The 16,014-nt window shown below is 40.8% G+C and overlaps 1 protein-coding gene across 3 annotated transcripts in view; it reads left to right on the forward strand.

The window, feature by feature from the left end:
- ENPP3 (ectonucleotide pyrophosphatase/phosphodiesterase 3) overlaps nt 1-16,014 on the forward strand; it is an 88,707-nt gene that overhangs the window by 58,581 nt on the left and 14,112 nt on the right. For 2 of the 3 annotated variants that reach the window (XM_070496135.1, XM_070496134.1), the window contains exons 16-21: nt 1,856-1,922; nt 3,787-3,874; nt 5,189-5,367; nt 7,563-7,614; nt 8,700-8,854; nt 13,745-13,880. In XM_070496135.1, coding sequence (XP_070352236.1) covers nt 1,856-1,922; nt 3,787-3,874; nt 5,189-5,367; nt 7,563-7,614; nt 8,700-8,854; nt 13,745-13,880 — 677 coding nt within the window. The remainder of the gene's footprint in view (nt 1-1,855; nt 1,923-3,786; nt 3,875-5,188; nt 5,368-7,562; nt 7,615-8,699; nt 8,855-13,744; nt 13,881-16,014) is intronic. The other variant, XR_011497634.1, reaches the window with a different exon arrangement.

Below are 16,014 nucleotides of genomic sequence, written 5' to 3' on the forward strand. Positions count from 1 at the left end.
TACCAAAGACTTGGTTTAAAGGACCTTCTCTTTCTTTCATTAATGAGTACTCTAACTTCCCACACAGAATTTAAAACTTAATTGTCCCCCATGAAATACTTCCAGTAATCTCGGGGAACCAAATATCCATGCAATAAGGACAAAAATGTTTTTAAACAACTTTTACCTTACGCCAACCGTTTTATTGGAGTTAACTGAGAGGAGGACGCGCACTGGCCCCTTAGTGTGACTGAGTTTAAGCCCCTTGTAAACGGGACGCCTGTGCTCTCCCCATTCCAGGCAGTCCTCAGCCTCTCCTGCCTTCCCTCTGCCCGGCAGAGTGGAGTGTGGCCTGCTCAGTGTTGTGATTCATCTTTATTTAACCTGAGTAGGAGTCAGTTATGAATTTTTTAAAAGTTGGTTTTTTAAGACACTAAAATAAAGTCCTGTTTTCAGTTAAGCCTACAATATAAAGACAAACAAAAACATTGTGTGTGTGTGTGTGTATTTGCCCTGGGGATTGGGAGGTGGGGAGTGGGGAAGCAAATGAGAGGAATCTTTCAAGGCCAACCATTGGAAGCAGGAGTCTTTTTCTCTCCTTAGAGACCTAATTTGAACCAATATAACATTGTTGCTTTAAAGAAAGTCTAGGTTGGGGGACTGGTCCAGTGGCGCAGAAGTTGAGTTCACATGTTCCACTTCAGCGGCCTGAGGTTCACCAGTTCGGATCCTGGGTGTGGACCTTCGCACTGCTTAGCAAGTCACGCTGTGGCAGGAGTCCCACATATAAAGTAGAGGAAGGTGGGCATGGATGTTAGCTCAGGGCCAGTCTTCTTCAGCAAAAAGAGGAGGATTGGTGGCAGATGTTAGCTCAGGGCTAGTCTTCCTCACAAACAACAAAAAAGTCTAGGCTGGGACTGACCAGTGGCATAGTGGTTAACTTGACATGCTCCACTTCTGTGGCCCAGGGTTCACTGGTTTGGATCCCAGACGTGGACCTACTCACCACTTATCAAGCCATGCTGAGGCAGACATCCCACATATAAAATAGAGGAATATGGGCACAGATATTAGCCCAGAGACAATCTTCCTCAGCAAAAAAAAGGAGAGGATGTTAGTACAGGACTAATCTTCCTCAAACAAAAAAAAGTCTAGGTGCGTTTATTGCTATTTTGTTTTCAAGTATAAAACCTGACTATGTATAAAACTGCTAATACTGCTCAATTCAAAGATTAAAGTATAAAACGTAGGCAAAGACAAATTAATTAAATTTGAAAAATTGTTCAAGTCATAGAGCAACAGCCTGTGGAAGACAATCTCAGAAGTTAAAAATAACCTCTGACTTTAGGGAATATGCTGGCTGCCCCTCACCAAGTGTTCTATTAACTCGCCCTGGGTGTTCTTTGTTCGTGCTTTGATATTCTTTCACTAGACTTCTCCACTGTAAAATAGGAGTCAATATTTTTCCTAGTTCCAAAGATTTATTTCTAAAGTCCTGAAATCCTTCAAGTGACATATTAATCAAACTCTTTGTAATCACGCAGACAGTTACGTGTAAAGGGGCAGGTGAGCTTGAAGCCAAATTCTTTCTTAAAATCTCTCCCTCCGCTGTCATCCTTTTGTTGCTGTCTACGAGTCAAAGGCTTTGAATTCTATGTACAGATCTTGGAATTCTCCTTCCGTCTCCCCTGCCATTCTGCTTGGTCCCTGTGGTTATGAATTTGAGCATGAAAATAACTATATTCATGCTGTTGTTCACAGAAAAATTTACTTATGTGAAAGCAGAAGCTACATAAAAATCCGTTAAAGCTCAGTCATATCATAAGGTGTCATATCAATATACTGATCACAGTGTAATACTATTATTTCTTTATAGGAGTAAAAGTTATTCATCCTGTGGAGGAGGCACCCATGGTTACGACAATGAGTTTAAGAGCATGGAGGTAACGTACTGCTTTTTTTTTTTTTTAACAAGTATTTATTGAGCCCTTACTTTGTGATGGGCAATGTTCAGGACTCTTGAATACATCTGTCAAGGGAACAGATAAAGATCCCTGCCCTCATGTAGTGTTCATTCTAACAAGGGGATACAGGTAACTGGCATAATAAAGGAATATATTATTTGCTATGTTAGGGATAAGTGCTATGGGAAATAAAGAGAAAGTAAAGCAGAGTAGGTGGAGACTGGGGGTGTTACAGGTGCCATGGAGGCAGCATGAAACCTTAAATAAGGTGGACACAGTGAGATTCATTGAGATGCCATTTGAGCAGAGACTTGAAGAAGGTGAAGGAAGAACTTTTCAAATACTCAGGGCAAATGTCTCAGGCAGAAGAAACAGCCAGTGCAAAGGCCCAGGGGTGAGTGTCTGCTGTGTCGGGAGAGCCCTCATAGCTGTGGGAGGATGGTAGCTTGTGGCTGGTGCTGATGGAGGGGAAGGGTGAGATGCAACTGGACATGTTGAGTTCCTAATATGTGTTAGACGTGCACGTCGGGATGTTACACAGGCAATTAAGAGAGAGTCTACCTGGAGATCCGAAATTGTGTTTGAGGTGTATAAATCATTTAAAAGATATGCACCTAAATAAGATGCTCAGGGACTGAATGTAAGGGAGAGGAGGACAAGTACAGAGCCCTAAGCATTTCTCTTAGAAGAGGTGTGGAGAAACAGAGCTCCCAGCACAGAGACCTAGAAGTCGAGCCAGGGAGGCAGGAAGGAAACCAGCAGCCTCTGTGCCGGGGAAGCCCAGGAAGGCGCTCTCTGGAGGAGTCCAGGAGTGAAGGGCAGCCGTGTCCCCCAGAGGTGGAGCTTCATGGCTCTACACTACATACATACACACACACTATACACACCACACACACACCCCACACATATGCAGACACCACACACACACCCCACATATACACACAGCCCTGTCCCTTTCCAAATAGCAAAAAATGTTAGGCTCTTTTGAATGTACTGCCTCCTAACATTGTCATGATGAGTTATACCTCTTTGAAAAATCTCTAGAAACAGAGCACCTCTCTGTTAGTTAGGGGGCTATTTGATAATTAATTTAATTACTGCAAGAAAATCCTACACCTCCAATTCTTTGCTGACTATCTTGGGAAAAAAATATGTGTATAAAATATCCACGTATAAAATATACACATATAAAATAAAAAAAATATATGTATATATCCCTGTTACCAGAAAACAATCGCTTGTTTATGTTTGATGGTTTTCTTCTAGTTATTTACAATCTAAAACAATTAGATCTGTTATAAACAAAATAATTGTTAACATTAATTAACGTAAATAAAAATATTTGGGTCTCTTCATCCTAAAAGTAAAGGGGAGATACATTTGAGAAATCAGTGGGTTCATAGAAGTAGTGCAAAAATTTAATGCTTAGAAACTTCCACATTTTTTGCCATGTGTTAACATATTTCAGCAATGATATGAATGGAATATAAAAAGAATACGAGATGTTATGTGACAAATTGCTAATTTCTGTTGCCCAGCTGTGGTGGAACTGTGCTGACGTGGCTTGTCCACTGTTGCTTGTAGTCTCCTAGCCTGTTGACATCTGACGTGCTGTGGACGCAGGTAGAGAGAGAAGGGAACACAGGGTGGGTTATATTTGATTGAGATTGTACAACACCACAGCTGGAAATGATGTAGAAATCATTTCAGATCGGAACAGAAATCCTTACAGAAGCCTAAGCTGCAAATGGGAGAGCTGGTATAGAAGGAAAATTGTGTCTCTTCCACCATCTGTTTCTGAGTTTAGATGGCATCTAGTAATAGTAGGACTGTTTCCACCTAGGCTATCTTTCTGGCACATGGACCCAGTTTTAAAGAGAAGACTGAAATTGAACCGTTCGAAAATATTGAACTCTATAACCTAATATGTGGTAAGTATGTCCATATAAATACAATGGCGAAATGTGGATAGAGTTTTAAAATATATATTTTGAAATTGGTGGTACATTGAATCCCAAAGGTGGATGCTCTGCACTGAGAAGACAGAAAGTAGAAAAGATGAGGAAGAATTATTTATTCTTCAGAATTATTCAGCTATAGGAATGAAATCTTTTTGTCCTTCTAGGAACAATAAACATTAGATCTCAGGAGACCAGCTTTTCTATTAGTTACTATATGAAAATTTAATTTAATAAAACAGCTAAAGAAAATTAGACTTCCAACTTTTCAAAGCAGGAAAAACACACTGAAAAACACAAGTATTTTCTTGTAATTACAGAGAGAAAGCTTCTGGAATAACAGGATGGTAAGAAAGTCCTATTTGGAGAGACACTTGTTACTATACTCAGTCTTAACAAATCTTAAAGAATTCGAGTTTTGGGGCATCTCACCTGCCCTTTCTGCCTCGTGCCTGCCTCAGACCGCTGTGTTAACAAGTTGTTGATGTCAGCAAGGCAGAGGGCGCGTTGCATTTTCACCTTTGGCCAAAGGATTCTGGACAAAGTATGCTCACAGTTGTCGCTCTTAATCTTGTCCTGGCCTGTGGTGATTGAGTGTGACTTGGAGACCAAAAAGCATCATTTAAAAGTCACGTGTTGTCGCCTTAAGAGCTTCAGTTCTTGGTGCCCAAGGCTGAGTGTGTGGTCAGGCTGCTGGCCCTGTGGGAAGAGGCTTAGAAGGAACCAGATACGATTCCGGGTCTAGGAGAGACCTACTGGGCGGTGCTCAGCAGGAGCCACTTAAACGCCCATGTCTGTGAAATATTTGCAAGTTTTGTTTTTATAGAAAAACATTAGAAAAAGTTCTCTACATATTAAGCAAAATTCACTAGTTTAATTTTTAAATAGTATCTGTCCTTAGAGAATTTTCATAGAATTAAGTAAAAGTACTACAAGTAAGATTGTAAATTATTTAACTTCTTTCAGTTTGCTTTTACTAAAAGGATAGCTTTTATGCTAGAAAACCATGATATGTTTAAGGAACAAAGGGATGATTTAAACAATGATGTTTTTCTCTGGAGGAACAGAAACACTTCCTAAAAGTTCCTGCAGCTGGTCCTGTTCTCCAGAAAGGCTGGGTGATGGGAACTCTGGGAAGAAAGTTAGTAAACTGAACAGCATGTGCGGGACGCGACTGCATTGCTGCAGAATTTATTGAAGGAAGTGAACAGGGGGCCTTGTTTTCTCCCATCTTCCAGAGATGTTGTTGCCTTCCAACTTAAAACTACTCTGAATTTCTTAAAACAGATCTTCTACACATTGAACCAGCACCAAACAATGGTACCCATGGCAGTTTAAACCATCTTCTGAAGGTGCCATTTTATGAGCCATCCCGTGAAGAGGAAGTGTCAAAGTTCTCTGTTTGTGGCTTTACTGTTCCGTTGCCCACAGATGCTCTCGACTGTTCGTGCCCTGAGCTACAAAACGTAAGTAATACCTTCATGTATCCATACGAATGAAAAAGGGCAAGCTAAATCTATAACCAGGGTAGCTGACTACCAGGTTTGTGTTCTAGCTCGGATATTTACTAAGTAATGTATGTGGTTTCTCTGAACCTTATCTGGAAATGAGAAATACAGTATAGGTTTAAGTATGTGAATGTGCTTGGTAAACCGGAAAGCACTATTTGGAAGTTGTTTATTCCCTTGTAAGCTAACTGTCCTTAACCATTCAAGACAGTAGAATGTTGGAGCCCTTTGGTTTCCCTCAGGAACCATCCCTCTTACAGCTCAAGAATCAGATGGTCAAGCTTGGTTGTTTGTAGCAAATACCCTTGGCTGCGTGGCTGCAGGATTGTGGTCTAGCTCAGACACACCCCCTAGGGTGTATGCCCTGGAGTCTACCCAGCGAGAAACCCAGCCTCCAGAGCAGGAAGGCCTCCTTTGGGGAGCAGTTAAGTGTCCCGTCAGGCAAGTGGAGGCTGGCTGACAGGCAGTCAGCATTGGGAAAGCCTTTTTAGTGGGTCAGGTGCCTGGCTGAGTTCAGGGGCAGGACTTCAGATCCCAGGAGACTCAGCAAGGTGAGGTTCCAGCACTGCGAGGGCCCCCCCAAAGGCCTGGAGTCAGAACAGGAGCTGTGAGAGCAAGGACCAAGCCACCCTGTGAGAACTGGAGCCCCTGGATGGGGCTGGAATTGCAGAAGGGACTTGAAGCCCTGTCGTCAGGAGTCCATCAAGCTAAAACCGATGTCAAGGTGCATTTGATGCCGAGTTCTAACTAAACAGAGCTAAATAAAACCTCTGCCTCAGGTGAGAATTATTCCTCAGAGCCAGGAGTCAGCAAAACTCCACATTCTCTGTCCTCAGAATACCACTGCACCTCATAAATAAATAAACGTGTAAATAAATAACCAACCAAAGATGCTTTAAGGAACAAAAGTCCAAACACCCCAATGATAATCAAATCCACAGCAAAGATCAGAGTGGGGTGTGTGGGTTTTCTAGCTACTGCTTCGAATAACCTCAGTGGAACCCCTATTTAAAGCAACAATAATAAACATTAAAGGTGGATGTTGCATTCCCCATTTTAGAGATAAAGGGGGCTTAGAGAAGTTAGGTAAATTGTCCAAGGTCATAGAAGCTTGGTTTCCCTGACTGCAAACTGCAAGTTCTTCTCTGTGAAGAATGCCCTTTGCTCTTCAAGGTGTGGTCCCAGGATCAGCATCTGCACCACTTGCAAGCTGGCGGGAGATGCAGAATCTCAGCCCCGCTGAGCTCAGGCTCCCTGAGTCAGAATCTTCATTTCAACACGCTGCAAGGGAGTTGTGTGTGTGTTAGAGCTTGAGAAGCCCTGGGGTGTTGTTACCTCAAGTTAGTAGATTCCAGCTGTGGTCAGAGCCTCGGCCTCATTATCAATTTCATCTTTGCAAACTCTCACAACAGAAAGTATTCCAGGGAGTAGTCGTTCTCTATATTTCTGAGTAAGTGGCAGAATTGGAAGTTAAACTCAAGTGAGTCTGGTTTCTTTGTTCAGTAGTAAACATTCAAGTGATTACTGCAGAAATAAATTTGATCACTATCAACGCAAATAATCCATAACAAATCTGTAAATCAAAGTTGGGGTGAGTTTATTATGAGCCAACTCTCAGGACCATATAGCCCAGGGGAGTCCTTTCACAAAGGAAGGGAGCGTTCCAAAGAAGTAGTGTGTACAGAGTAGTTAAATACCATTAAAGAGCATACATCACATATGACAGGAATTTCCCTTTTACGGTAGTCATGAGATTGCTTTGCTGGCACAGCAATTCAGTGAACAGAGCAAGTCGGTGGTTTCAAGGTAGATGGTCACAAGGTGAGTGCAGCAGGTCAGCAATTAATCCTTCGTTTAGGGAGAGGTGCTTATCCTTAAGGAAATGCTGATGTGGGCAAAGTTATATCCTTATCTTTAAGGGCATTGTTATTGTCTTTGGGACTTAGTAAATATTTAAAACAGATATACAATGCACGCTCAACAGGTCACGTCAGGCCCTTTTGGAAAAACAAGTTCAGGGCAAATTAGTTTTAACCCAAATGGCTTCCTCATATACTCCACTATATCCTATTGTTTGTCATCTATTTATCATCACCTTTTAAAACATATGTCACATATGTTTTGCTTTCTCCCCCTCCCACATTGTCTTGCAGGATACTTCTCTAGAATACGCGAATCAAATGCTAAATCTCACCCAAGATGAAAGTAAGTCAATAGAAAACATGTTAAGTCTTTGATGTTTAGACCTAACAAGACACAGCCTTTTTGGAATTCTTCAAAATAAGCTCACAGGGGCTTTGAACATAAAGATTTTATTGCTAATGTACAGGAGGACAAAAACCCCCAGATCTAATAACAATAGCAAGCATGGGGTAGTTGCAGTGGTTCCAAGAACATAACAAATTTCTTGAAATGGTCACGTCTCATCCTCAGTCCCCTGCTCCCTTTCTGAGATGTGAAGAGATCAAACTGCCTGGGTTTGAAGCCTACCTCTACTGCTCTCTGGCTGGGTAAACTGGCCCAAATCACTCAACCTCTCTGTGCCTGTCTCCTCATCTATAATAATGGTACCCACCTCATGTAGTCGTAAAGATTAAAAGAGTTAATCCATGGAAAGAATTTAGAACAGGGCCTGGCCTGTAGCAATGTTATCATTACCTGTTATCTTTTAAGTATTCTTGTATTAGACTCACTAGGCCTGTTTCATCATTTGTAAAATGGGGACACCTCCTTTGTAGAGTTGTTATGAAGATTAGAGGAGTTAATGTGCGTGTGCACTTAGAGTAGCGCCTGGCTCCCAGTAGGAGTTCAGTAAATGTGTTGGTTGTTTGATACGCTTCTTATGATCTGCTGAGTGTTATTCCATGGCATGAATACACTGCAGGTGTTTAAACTATCAATAATTGGTGGATTTTTAGGTTATAGGAGCAGACAATTAAAAATAAGTAAATACATTAGGACTTACTTTGTGTAAAATTCCAGTATCTTCCCTGTGACAGTTATTACTGTAGGTCATCTTTGTTATAACATATATTCTTTAGATTTGGGGGTTTTATCTCTTCACTTATGTCCTGTGAGCTGTTAGCTGCTTGGCTAAATTACTTATTGAAGCCTTAGTTTTGCAATCTGTATAATGGAATAATAACACCTAGCTCATAGGGTTGTAAGAATTAAAAGAGATTAAGTATGTAAAATATTTATCAGAGTGCCTGGCACAAAATCAGCCATCAGAGTATGGTAGTCATTGTGCGTAGAAATGTTTGTTAATTTTACAAACATTTTTATTTTAGTAACAGCAACAGAGAAACTAAATTTGCCATTTGGGAGGCCCAGGGTTATGCAGAAGAACAAGGAACACTGTCTCCTTTATCATAGGGAATACGTCGGTGGATTTGGAAAAGACATCAGGATGCCCCTTTGGAGCTCATATACAGTTCCCAATCCGGTAAGTTCTTGTCTCCATTGATCCATGCAGTCTAGGAAGAGTTCGTAGTTCTCTAATATTCTAAGAGTTGAATTTCGATTTTCAGTAGAGCTCCCAAAGGGAGCTCACTGGCCTGTGGCTTGTACAACAATGTCCCCGGTATTGCTTAAAGGTATTTAAAGGTGGTCTGTGGGTGCAAAAGAGGAACACATTGTGTTTTGCCTGGAGGAGAAATTAGAAAGTGTTTGCAGGCCAACTGTCCAATTCGCAAGGCAGATAGAAAAGAAGATTTCAAAGAGAAGCAACAGGAAGTACAGATGCACACTATTCATTTGGTATATCCTAAGTATATGGTGGGTGCACCTAGAAAGTGATGGTAAATAGATTATAAAGGGCTTTGTATTTATTTGAATATTTAACAGATAACTTTCCCATCTGCTGTGTGCTGTAGTAGGCACAAAGGACACACTGTGAATGAGAGCTACCTCTTCCCTGAAGGCTCTAGCTCTCTAATAAGTCAGGCTAGACTTAGATGTACAGGTGTGCTACGTCACAGATCTCTCCAGACTGAGGGTGGGACCCAGTTGTTTAAACCCTCTTCCCTCTTCACTATCTGGCAAACTTCTTTTCCATAAATGATGCTGGGACATTTGGCTACCATAAGAAAGAAAATATTAGACCCGGGGCTGGCCCCGTGGCCGAGTGGTTAAGTTCGTGCGCTCCGCTGCAGGCGGCCCAGTGTTTCGTTAGTTCGAATCCTGGGCGCGGACATGGCACTGCTCATCAGACCATGCTGAGGCAGCGTCCCACATGCCACAACTAGAAGAACCCACAACGAAGAATACACAACTATGTACCGGGGGGCTTTGGGGAGAAAAAGGAAAAAATAAAATCTTAAAAAAAAAAAGAAAATATTAGACCCCTATCTCACACCATATACAAAATTAAATTGCTGGTGAATTTATAGATATAAATGTCAACAGCAAATGCATATTTTCCTTTGTATATATCTTTATGACCTTAGGATAGAGAAGGATTTCTTAGGACACAAGAGCAACAAGAAAAATACAGAGGAAATTGATTAATTTGACTATATTAGCATTAATGTGTGACAAAAAGACAAAAGTTATGGATGGGACGATATATTTGCATTGTACCTAACAAACAAATTATCAGTATCCAGAATAGTAGTTAGGATCCAGAATAGCTAATAACATTCCTACCAACAAACGAGAGAATGATAAGCATCTTAGTTAATAAATGGGCAAAGGATATGAGCCAAGCAATTGAACTTCATTAGCAACCTGGGAAACATAAATTAAAGCAAAAATCCAAGTCTGCTCAATGTCACTCCACATACTCCTTCAGGGCAGGAATAGTTTTGTTTAATGTGTCCCCAGCACAGTAGAGTCGCCCAGTAGATGCCTCCTCAATGACTGCATTGGATGAATAAATCTCCACCATTATTTTTAAAGACTTAAAGACAAAGCAGAACTTTCAACCAGAAGGGTAAATAAATAGTCAAGAAGCTGTTTTTGTAGAGAAAACCCTAGTATTTTAGATCCAAAGACTCTGACGACAAACCTCAACCTGTTACTGTTCTTCCTCAGGGTACAGATGTTCCTCCTCTTTTTGTGGAAAGGAAGTGATTGGCTGTATCCAGATTATTTACTCTTGTTCCAGTTCGAGATTTCTGGAGAAAAATAAGCACATTTTCCTACTCCCAGTTAAAGCTTTGTGTTCTGAAAGCCGACTCTGCTGCTGACAATGGTTTAATCGTGGTCAGTGGCGGAGGAGCACTACTTTTGTTTCCCAACGTGGGCAAAAATTTTAGTTACCTGGGTTCATATGTATGGTTAATGGCAACATCACTTAATGTGCACAATGTTCAGTTGTTTATGATTTTCTTCAACCTGCTATGAAACATACTATAAAACAACAATATGAAGTTATTTATTCTTTGAAATAATTTCTATTTGTTTTTGTTTTTGAGAGGGGCAGTCTATTCAAGGCCAGTCTTATTATTTAATTCTCTATTTTGAAAAGTCCAGGGACTAGGGCTTATGTAGAGCTCAAACTAAATTGTTTGAGCATAACTTCCACAACTGCAGTCTCATAAAAATTACAATAAACTTCCCTCCTTAACGTTTTCCTAATTTTAACTATTGAATACAGGCATTTCGTTTTCCTTACATTATGGAAAATGCATCTATGACTACATTAATGTATTGGACATTTCTTCAAGTAAAATTCACTAAACATGTGAAGTTCTCGAGTAAAATGATAAAGACATGTGGTAGAGAACATCAACTCACATATTCTGGATGTCTGTGGGGCTGACTCAGTCAGCAGTCGATATTCTTGGTTCTCCCATTTTGCAACATATGTATGTGCCCTTTATGCCAAGTGAAGAAACCTGGTCATTCAGAACTGTTGCTATGATGTGTTTTTGAAAGAATCTAAACCAATGTTTTTAGCTTTCCAACGTCTGCCGCCAGGAGAGTGAAATAAATGGTGAGATGTGCCTCTATCGCAAATATCTTCCTATTTCTTGGTTCACTTCTTATTTTGTTGGGCGGATACCACTCGGGAGCTTCCTGAGACAGGAAGAAGGGAAGATACATATTTGAGACTTTGTGTATCTCAAAAGATTCTTATTTAATATATGCTTAATCGATGGTTTAGCTTTAGAATTTTATAAAGAATTTTTCTTCAGAATTAATGGTTATTAATAGGACATTAGACTACCTGGACTGATGGATACTCTAGTGTTTCATATGTTCCTTACTTTTTTCCATGTCTTGTCTTTAATTCCACTTTTTCAGAGATATTGGCAACTCGATGTTATACATCTTACTGATTGTTTTACCTCTCCTGTTATATTTTTAAATCCCAAGAGCTCTTTCTGTCTTCTCTTCCCTTTTCTATTGCTTTCTGTTCTTTACGGATGCCACATGTACTCTTATCTCTCTGAGGAGCGAGTTTTCTTCTGCTCTCTGCATTGTCTCTCTTTCTTCTTGGTTCTCCCCCTGCCCTGAAAATGTCTGGTGGTCCTTGGCAGCTGGCTCATATTTTAAGGGTGAGGAACATGGCTGGGGCTTGCCAGCTGATAGGCTTCACTGTAGGTTGATCAGGACGAGAGCCCGCCATTTTGTTGGGGATTCCCAGTTGTAAGTATCTAATCTTCTTTTCAGGCTGATTTGTTTTCCAAAGAAAGGAAACTTCTAATCTGACCCAGCATATAAGATTGGCAGGCTACATGGGAGCAATGAGACTGGGGGAAATCTTACCATTCGGCATATAGATTTTTATTTAATCTCATTGCTTTCAATATGGCACACCTGCTCTCTGGGATGTCTTGTGTGCTTTAGTCTGATCATCCCTCTGGTTCAGCCTCTCCAGTGAGTAAACATTCTGTCTAGCTTCTTTTACAGATTTTCAACCTATCCTCTTTCCGGCCCTACATACATCCCCCGTCTTTAGGAAACTCCAATTTCTACCCTTGAGGTTCTGCAGTAGGAATTAGCTTCTTTGTGCTTTCCTTAACCATAGGCTCTTTGTTGTCAGTGTTTATTGGTCTGTTAAGTTGGATTACAGTGGTAAAATATCTTTATCTGATTTCCAGCTTTGGAAAAATTTTTATCATCCCTTACATATATGCCTTTAGAAGGGAACAGAGATAAATATTCCATCAAGTTGAGAAGTCTACTCAAATTCTCTATAGTGTTTTCCAGCTGAAGTGTTGCAGTGTGTTAGGGGTACCTTCTCTGGTTGGCTTTCCCAGACTTCCCTCATCTTCATCTCCTGCCTGCTCTATACCTTCTCATGGTGCGCTCCTGCCTATGAATATAGCACATAGTGTACGTTGCCTTTTCCCTTGTGAATTGACCTTCTACATTTTATTTATTTATTTATTTATTTTCCCCAGCTTTATTAAGATATGTGACATATAACATTGTGTAAGTTTAAGGTGTACAACATGATTTGATACATGCATATATTTTAAATGATCCCCACATACATTTTAGACTCCATAGCTGATTTTTGCTTTTAGAACAATGCAGTGAATAGAGGAAGGACGTCCTAATTTAATTTAATCTTCTTTTTTGTAAATTGTAAAAATATTTGTTAAGAAATATATACATTGTGGGCAGCAGAGGGCATAAAAATCAAAATCTCAGAAAAAATGAAATGAATAGCAAAATGTTTACTTATTTATGATTGTATGCTAGTCAAAATGTGATAATTATGTAATAGTATACTACCTTTAATACTTGGGTTAGGCAGCACAATTATAGGATGCCTGCTAGTGAATAAATTATTGTGTTAGCCTTTAAATGGAGCTACAAAGAAAATTATTAAAACAAATATTACTCTATTTCATGATGAGTGAAGCATAGCTAAGAGTTTATTTAAATCCCCAAGTAAGTAAGTTTCGTCAACTAGAGCTTTTTGAATTAATCTTAGGTTGATTAGAAGTTCCTACCCAACCAAAGAATAACATCCTTAGTTCATTTGAGTATGTTAAAAATAAATTGTTTATATTTTATTTTCCATTTTATTGAAGTACAACATATAGCCCCACCTGAAAGTTCGATCCTGAAAAGGATTTTGGTTTTTAGCGATAGCTCCCATTATTCTTTTGCTCTCAGTTGAGGTTTCATTCTGCAAATATTCCTTTCCAAGGTGTGTTTGATTTGCCCTCCCTGTGTCCCTAACCAGAAGGGAACCACAGAAGAAAACATTGCTGAAGATGTCCATTTCCATTGCTTGCATAGACCCGATTCATTAAGAAAATAGGAAAAGGTTAAATGAAAAACATTCTAGGGAAGTTACAAACCATATAAGGTGATGGGTGAGCCACGCTGTGGGCATTATTTTCTCTTTTTTTTCTTTTCTCTCTTTCGACAGGGAGACACATCGCCTCTTCCTCCCACTGTCCCAGACTGTCTGCGGGCTGATGTCAGGGTTGCTCCTTCTGAGAGCCAAAAATGTTCCTTCTATTTAGCAGACAAGAATATCACCCACGGCTTCCTCTATCCTCCTGGTTGGTATAACTCTTTTTGAGAGCAGCAGCTTAGAAAGCCCTTATCAGCTGGCTGTGGGCATGTGCCTTAAACATACGCTCCCCCCTCCCCCAAACTACCTGCTCTGGCTGAAGGAGCTGCCTGGAGGCCTCCAGGGGTTGTGGGCGGGCCCAAAGCAGAGTGACAGCTGTCATGAGACTAATAGCACCTGCAGTGGGAACCACACAGCAGCTCCAATCTGGCCGAGATGTTCAGAGGGTTTGGCAGGTTTAAGTTTAATTTTAAAACTGAAGATTCTTTGGGGAGGGACACAAACGTCTAACAAAACTGTTTTTCTACTGCCCAAGCTCAGGGCTGCGTAGAGAATGCAGCTGTGGAAGAGCTCAGAGAGCTCAGCCAAGAATTCAGGCCTCTTATGGCATAGGCTCAACAATTTTAAACTGTGGATTAAGTAGCTGAATGAACTTTAAGTTCATTTGAAAAAGCGTCTATCTCTCTTGGGAATATGAGAAAGCCAGTGTGATTTTTCTAAAGCTCAAATCTCTTCCCTGTTCAGCAGTCCATGTCATTTTCATTAACTCACCTGTGAGATTATCATCACTTTCAGCTTCTGGGAATGGGTTTACTCCTGATAATTGACTTCATTTTCTGGAAGCCAGGACCAAAGAGGTCCTTTAGACATTTATAGCTTAGAGATTGTGAGATTTATAATGGGAAAAAAGAAAGGCTTAATAAAGACAAGTAGCACAGCAATTTAAGCCCCTAACATGGGATTAGGACAAATAAACTGATATATCTTATTAAAATATCTACCGACAATTAGAACTACCCAACTTGTGCAAACCCTGGGATAAACGTAAATAGTTGCAACATTTTATTAATGAAATTGTTTAAACTGGCATATAAAATTGTGTCTGTTAAGCCATAAGATATTGGTTGATAATTAAATGTTTGCCTGATCAAGGAAATGAAATTAATAACTAAGCAGCTTATCTCAAAAAATATTAAGGTGAAAATGAAACTCCCTTCTAGCTTTCCACTGTAAATTGTTGATTAGAAATTCCATTATAAGCTGATGGTTATTTTTCTCTGAAAGGAGGTACTGTTATGCTGATTGTGGTCCCAGCTTTCCATTTAAAGAGTAGAAAAGGCTTGTAGGGGATCTGAGGACAGTGAACAGCACGTGAAACCTTAAGGGAAAAAACACCACCAACTTGTTCGTCCTTGCCTTCTGGTGCCCACCTCTTGGCCTTTCACTTAAGTCTTCGCTAAGATACCCAAGTGCAGTTTAAATATAAAAGGTATTATAATATGCATTTCTAGGCTTGCAGCTTTTAAATCCTCACCCTATTTCTGTGAGAGGGACGCCGTGAGACAGATGGAGCCCAAGGGACAGAGCACGTTGCTCAGGGTTTCAGCTGGTAGGCGGTGGAGCTGGGGTTCCAATCTGGGCAGTCTGCGTCCAGAGCACGCGCCCAGCACTCACTCTGCTGGACGGCACCTCCACGAGTCCTCAGAGCCAGTCATTTGCGGTGTCATCAGTCAGCAGTCTTCATTGGGTTAAAACTCACTTTCTTAAGAAAATTGTATTTTGGAAGAGCGATTTGCAATTGCTTTATTATTTAGTGCACATTTAATAGCTGTGCATTCATGTTGGTGTTATATTTGTTTCCTTGGGCTGCTGTAACAAATTGCCACCAAGTTGGTGGCTTGTAACAACAGAAATGTATTCTCTCAGAGTTCTGGAGGCCAGAAGGCTGAAATCCAGGTGTCGGCAGGGCCCCGCCCCTTTGACGGAGAGAATCCAGAGGAGAATCCTTCTTTGCCTCTTCCAGGTTCTGGGACTCCAGGCGTCTCTTGGCTTGTGGCTGCGTCGCTCCAGTCTCTGCCTCCGTCTTCACATGCTTCTCCCTGGGTCTCTCCTCTTCTCAGCCCTCACTCTCCTTACAAGGGTGCCAGTGGTTGGATTAGAGCCCACTCTAAATCCAGGATAACCTCATCTGGAGACCCTTACCTTAATCACATCTGCACAGACCCTATTTCCCACCTTCCCCCTCACGGGTACAGGGGTCAGGACTTGGACACATCTTTTTGAGGGTCTCCATTCAACCCACTGCAGGTATCAAATGTGTGAAACTGCCTGCATTACTGCTG

This window comes from Equus asinus, chromosome 24 (genome assembly GCF_041296235.1).
Source record: "Equus asinus isolate D_3611 breed Donkey chromosome 24, EquAss-T2T_v2, whole genome shotgun sequence".
NCBI classification, from domain to species: domain Eukaryota; kingdom Metazoa; phylum Chordata; class Mammalia; order Perissodactyla; family Equidae; genus Equus; species Equus asinus.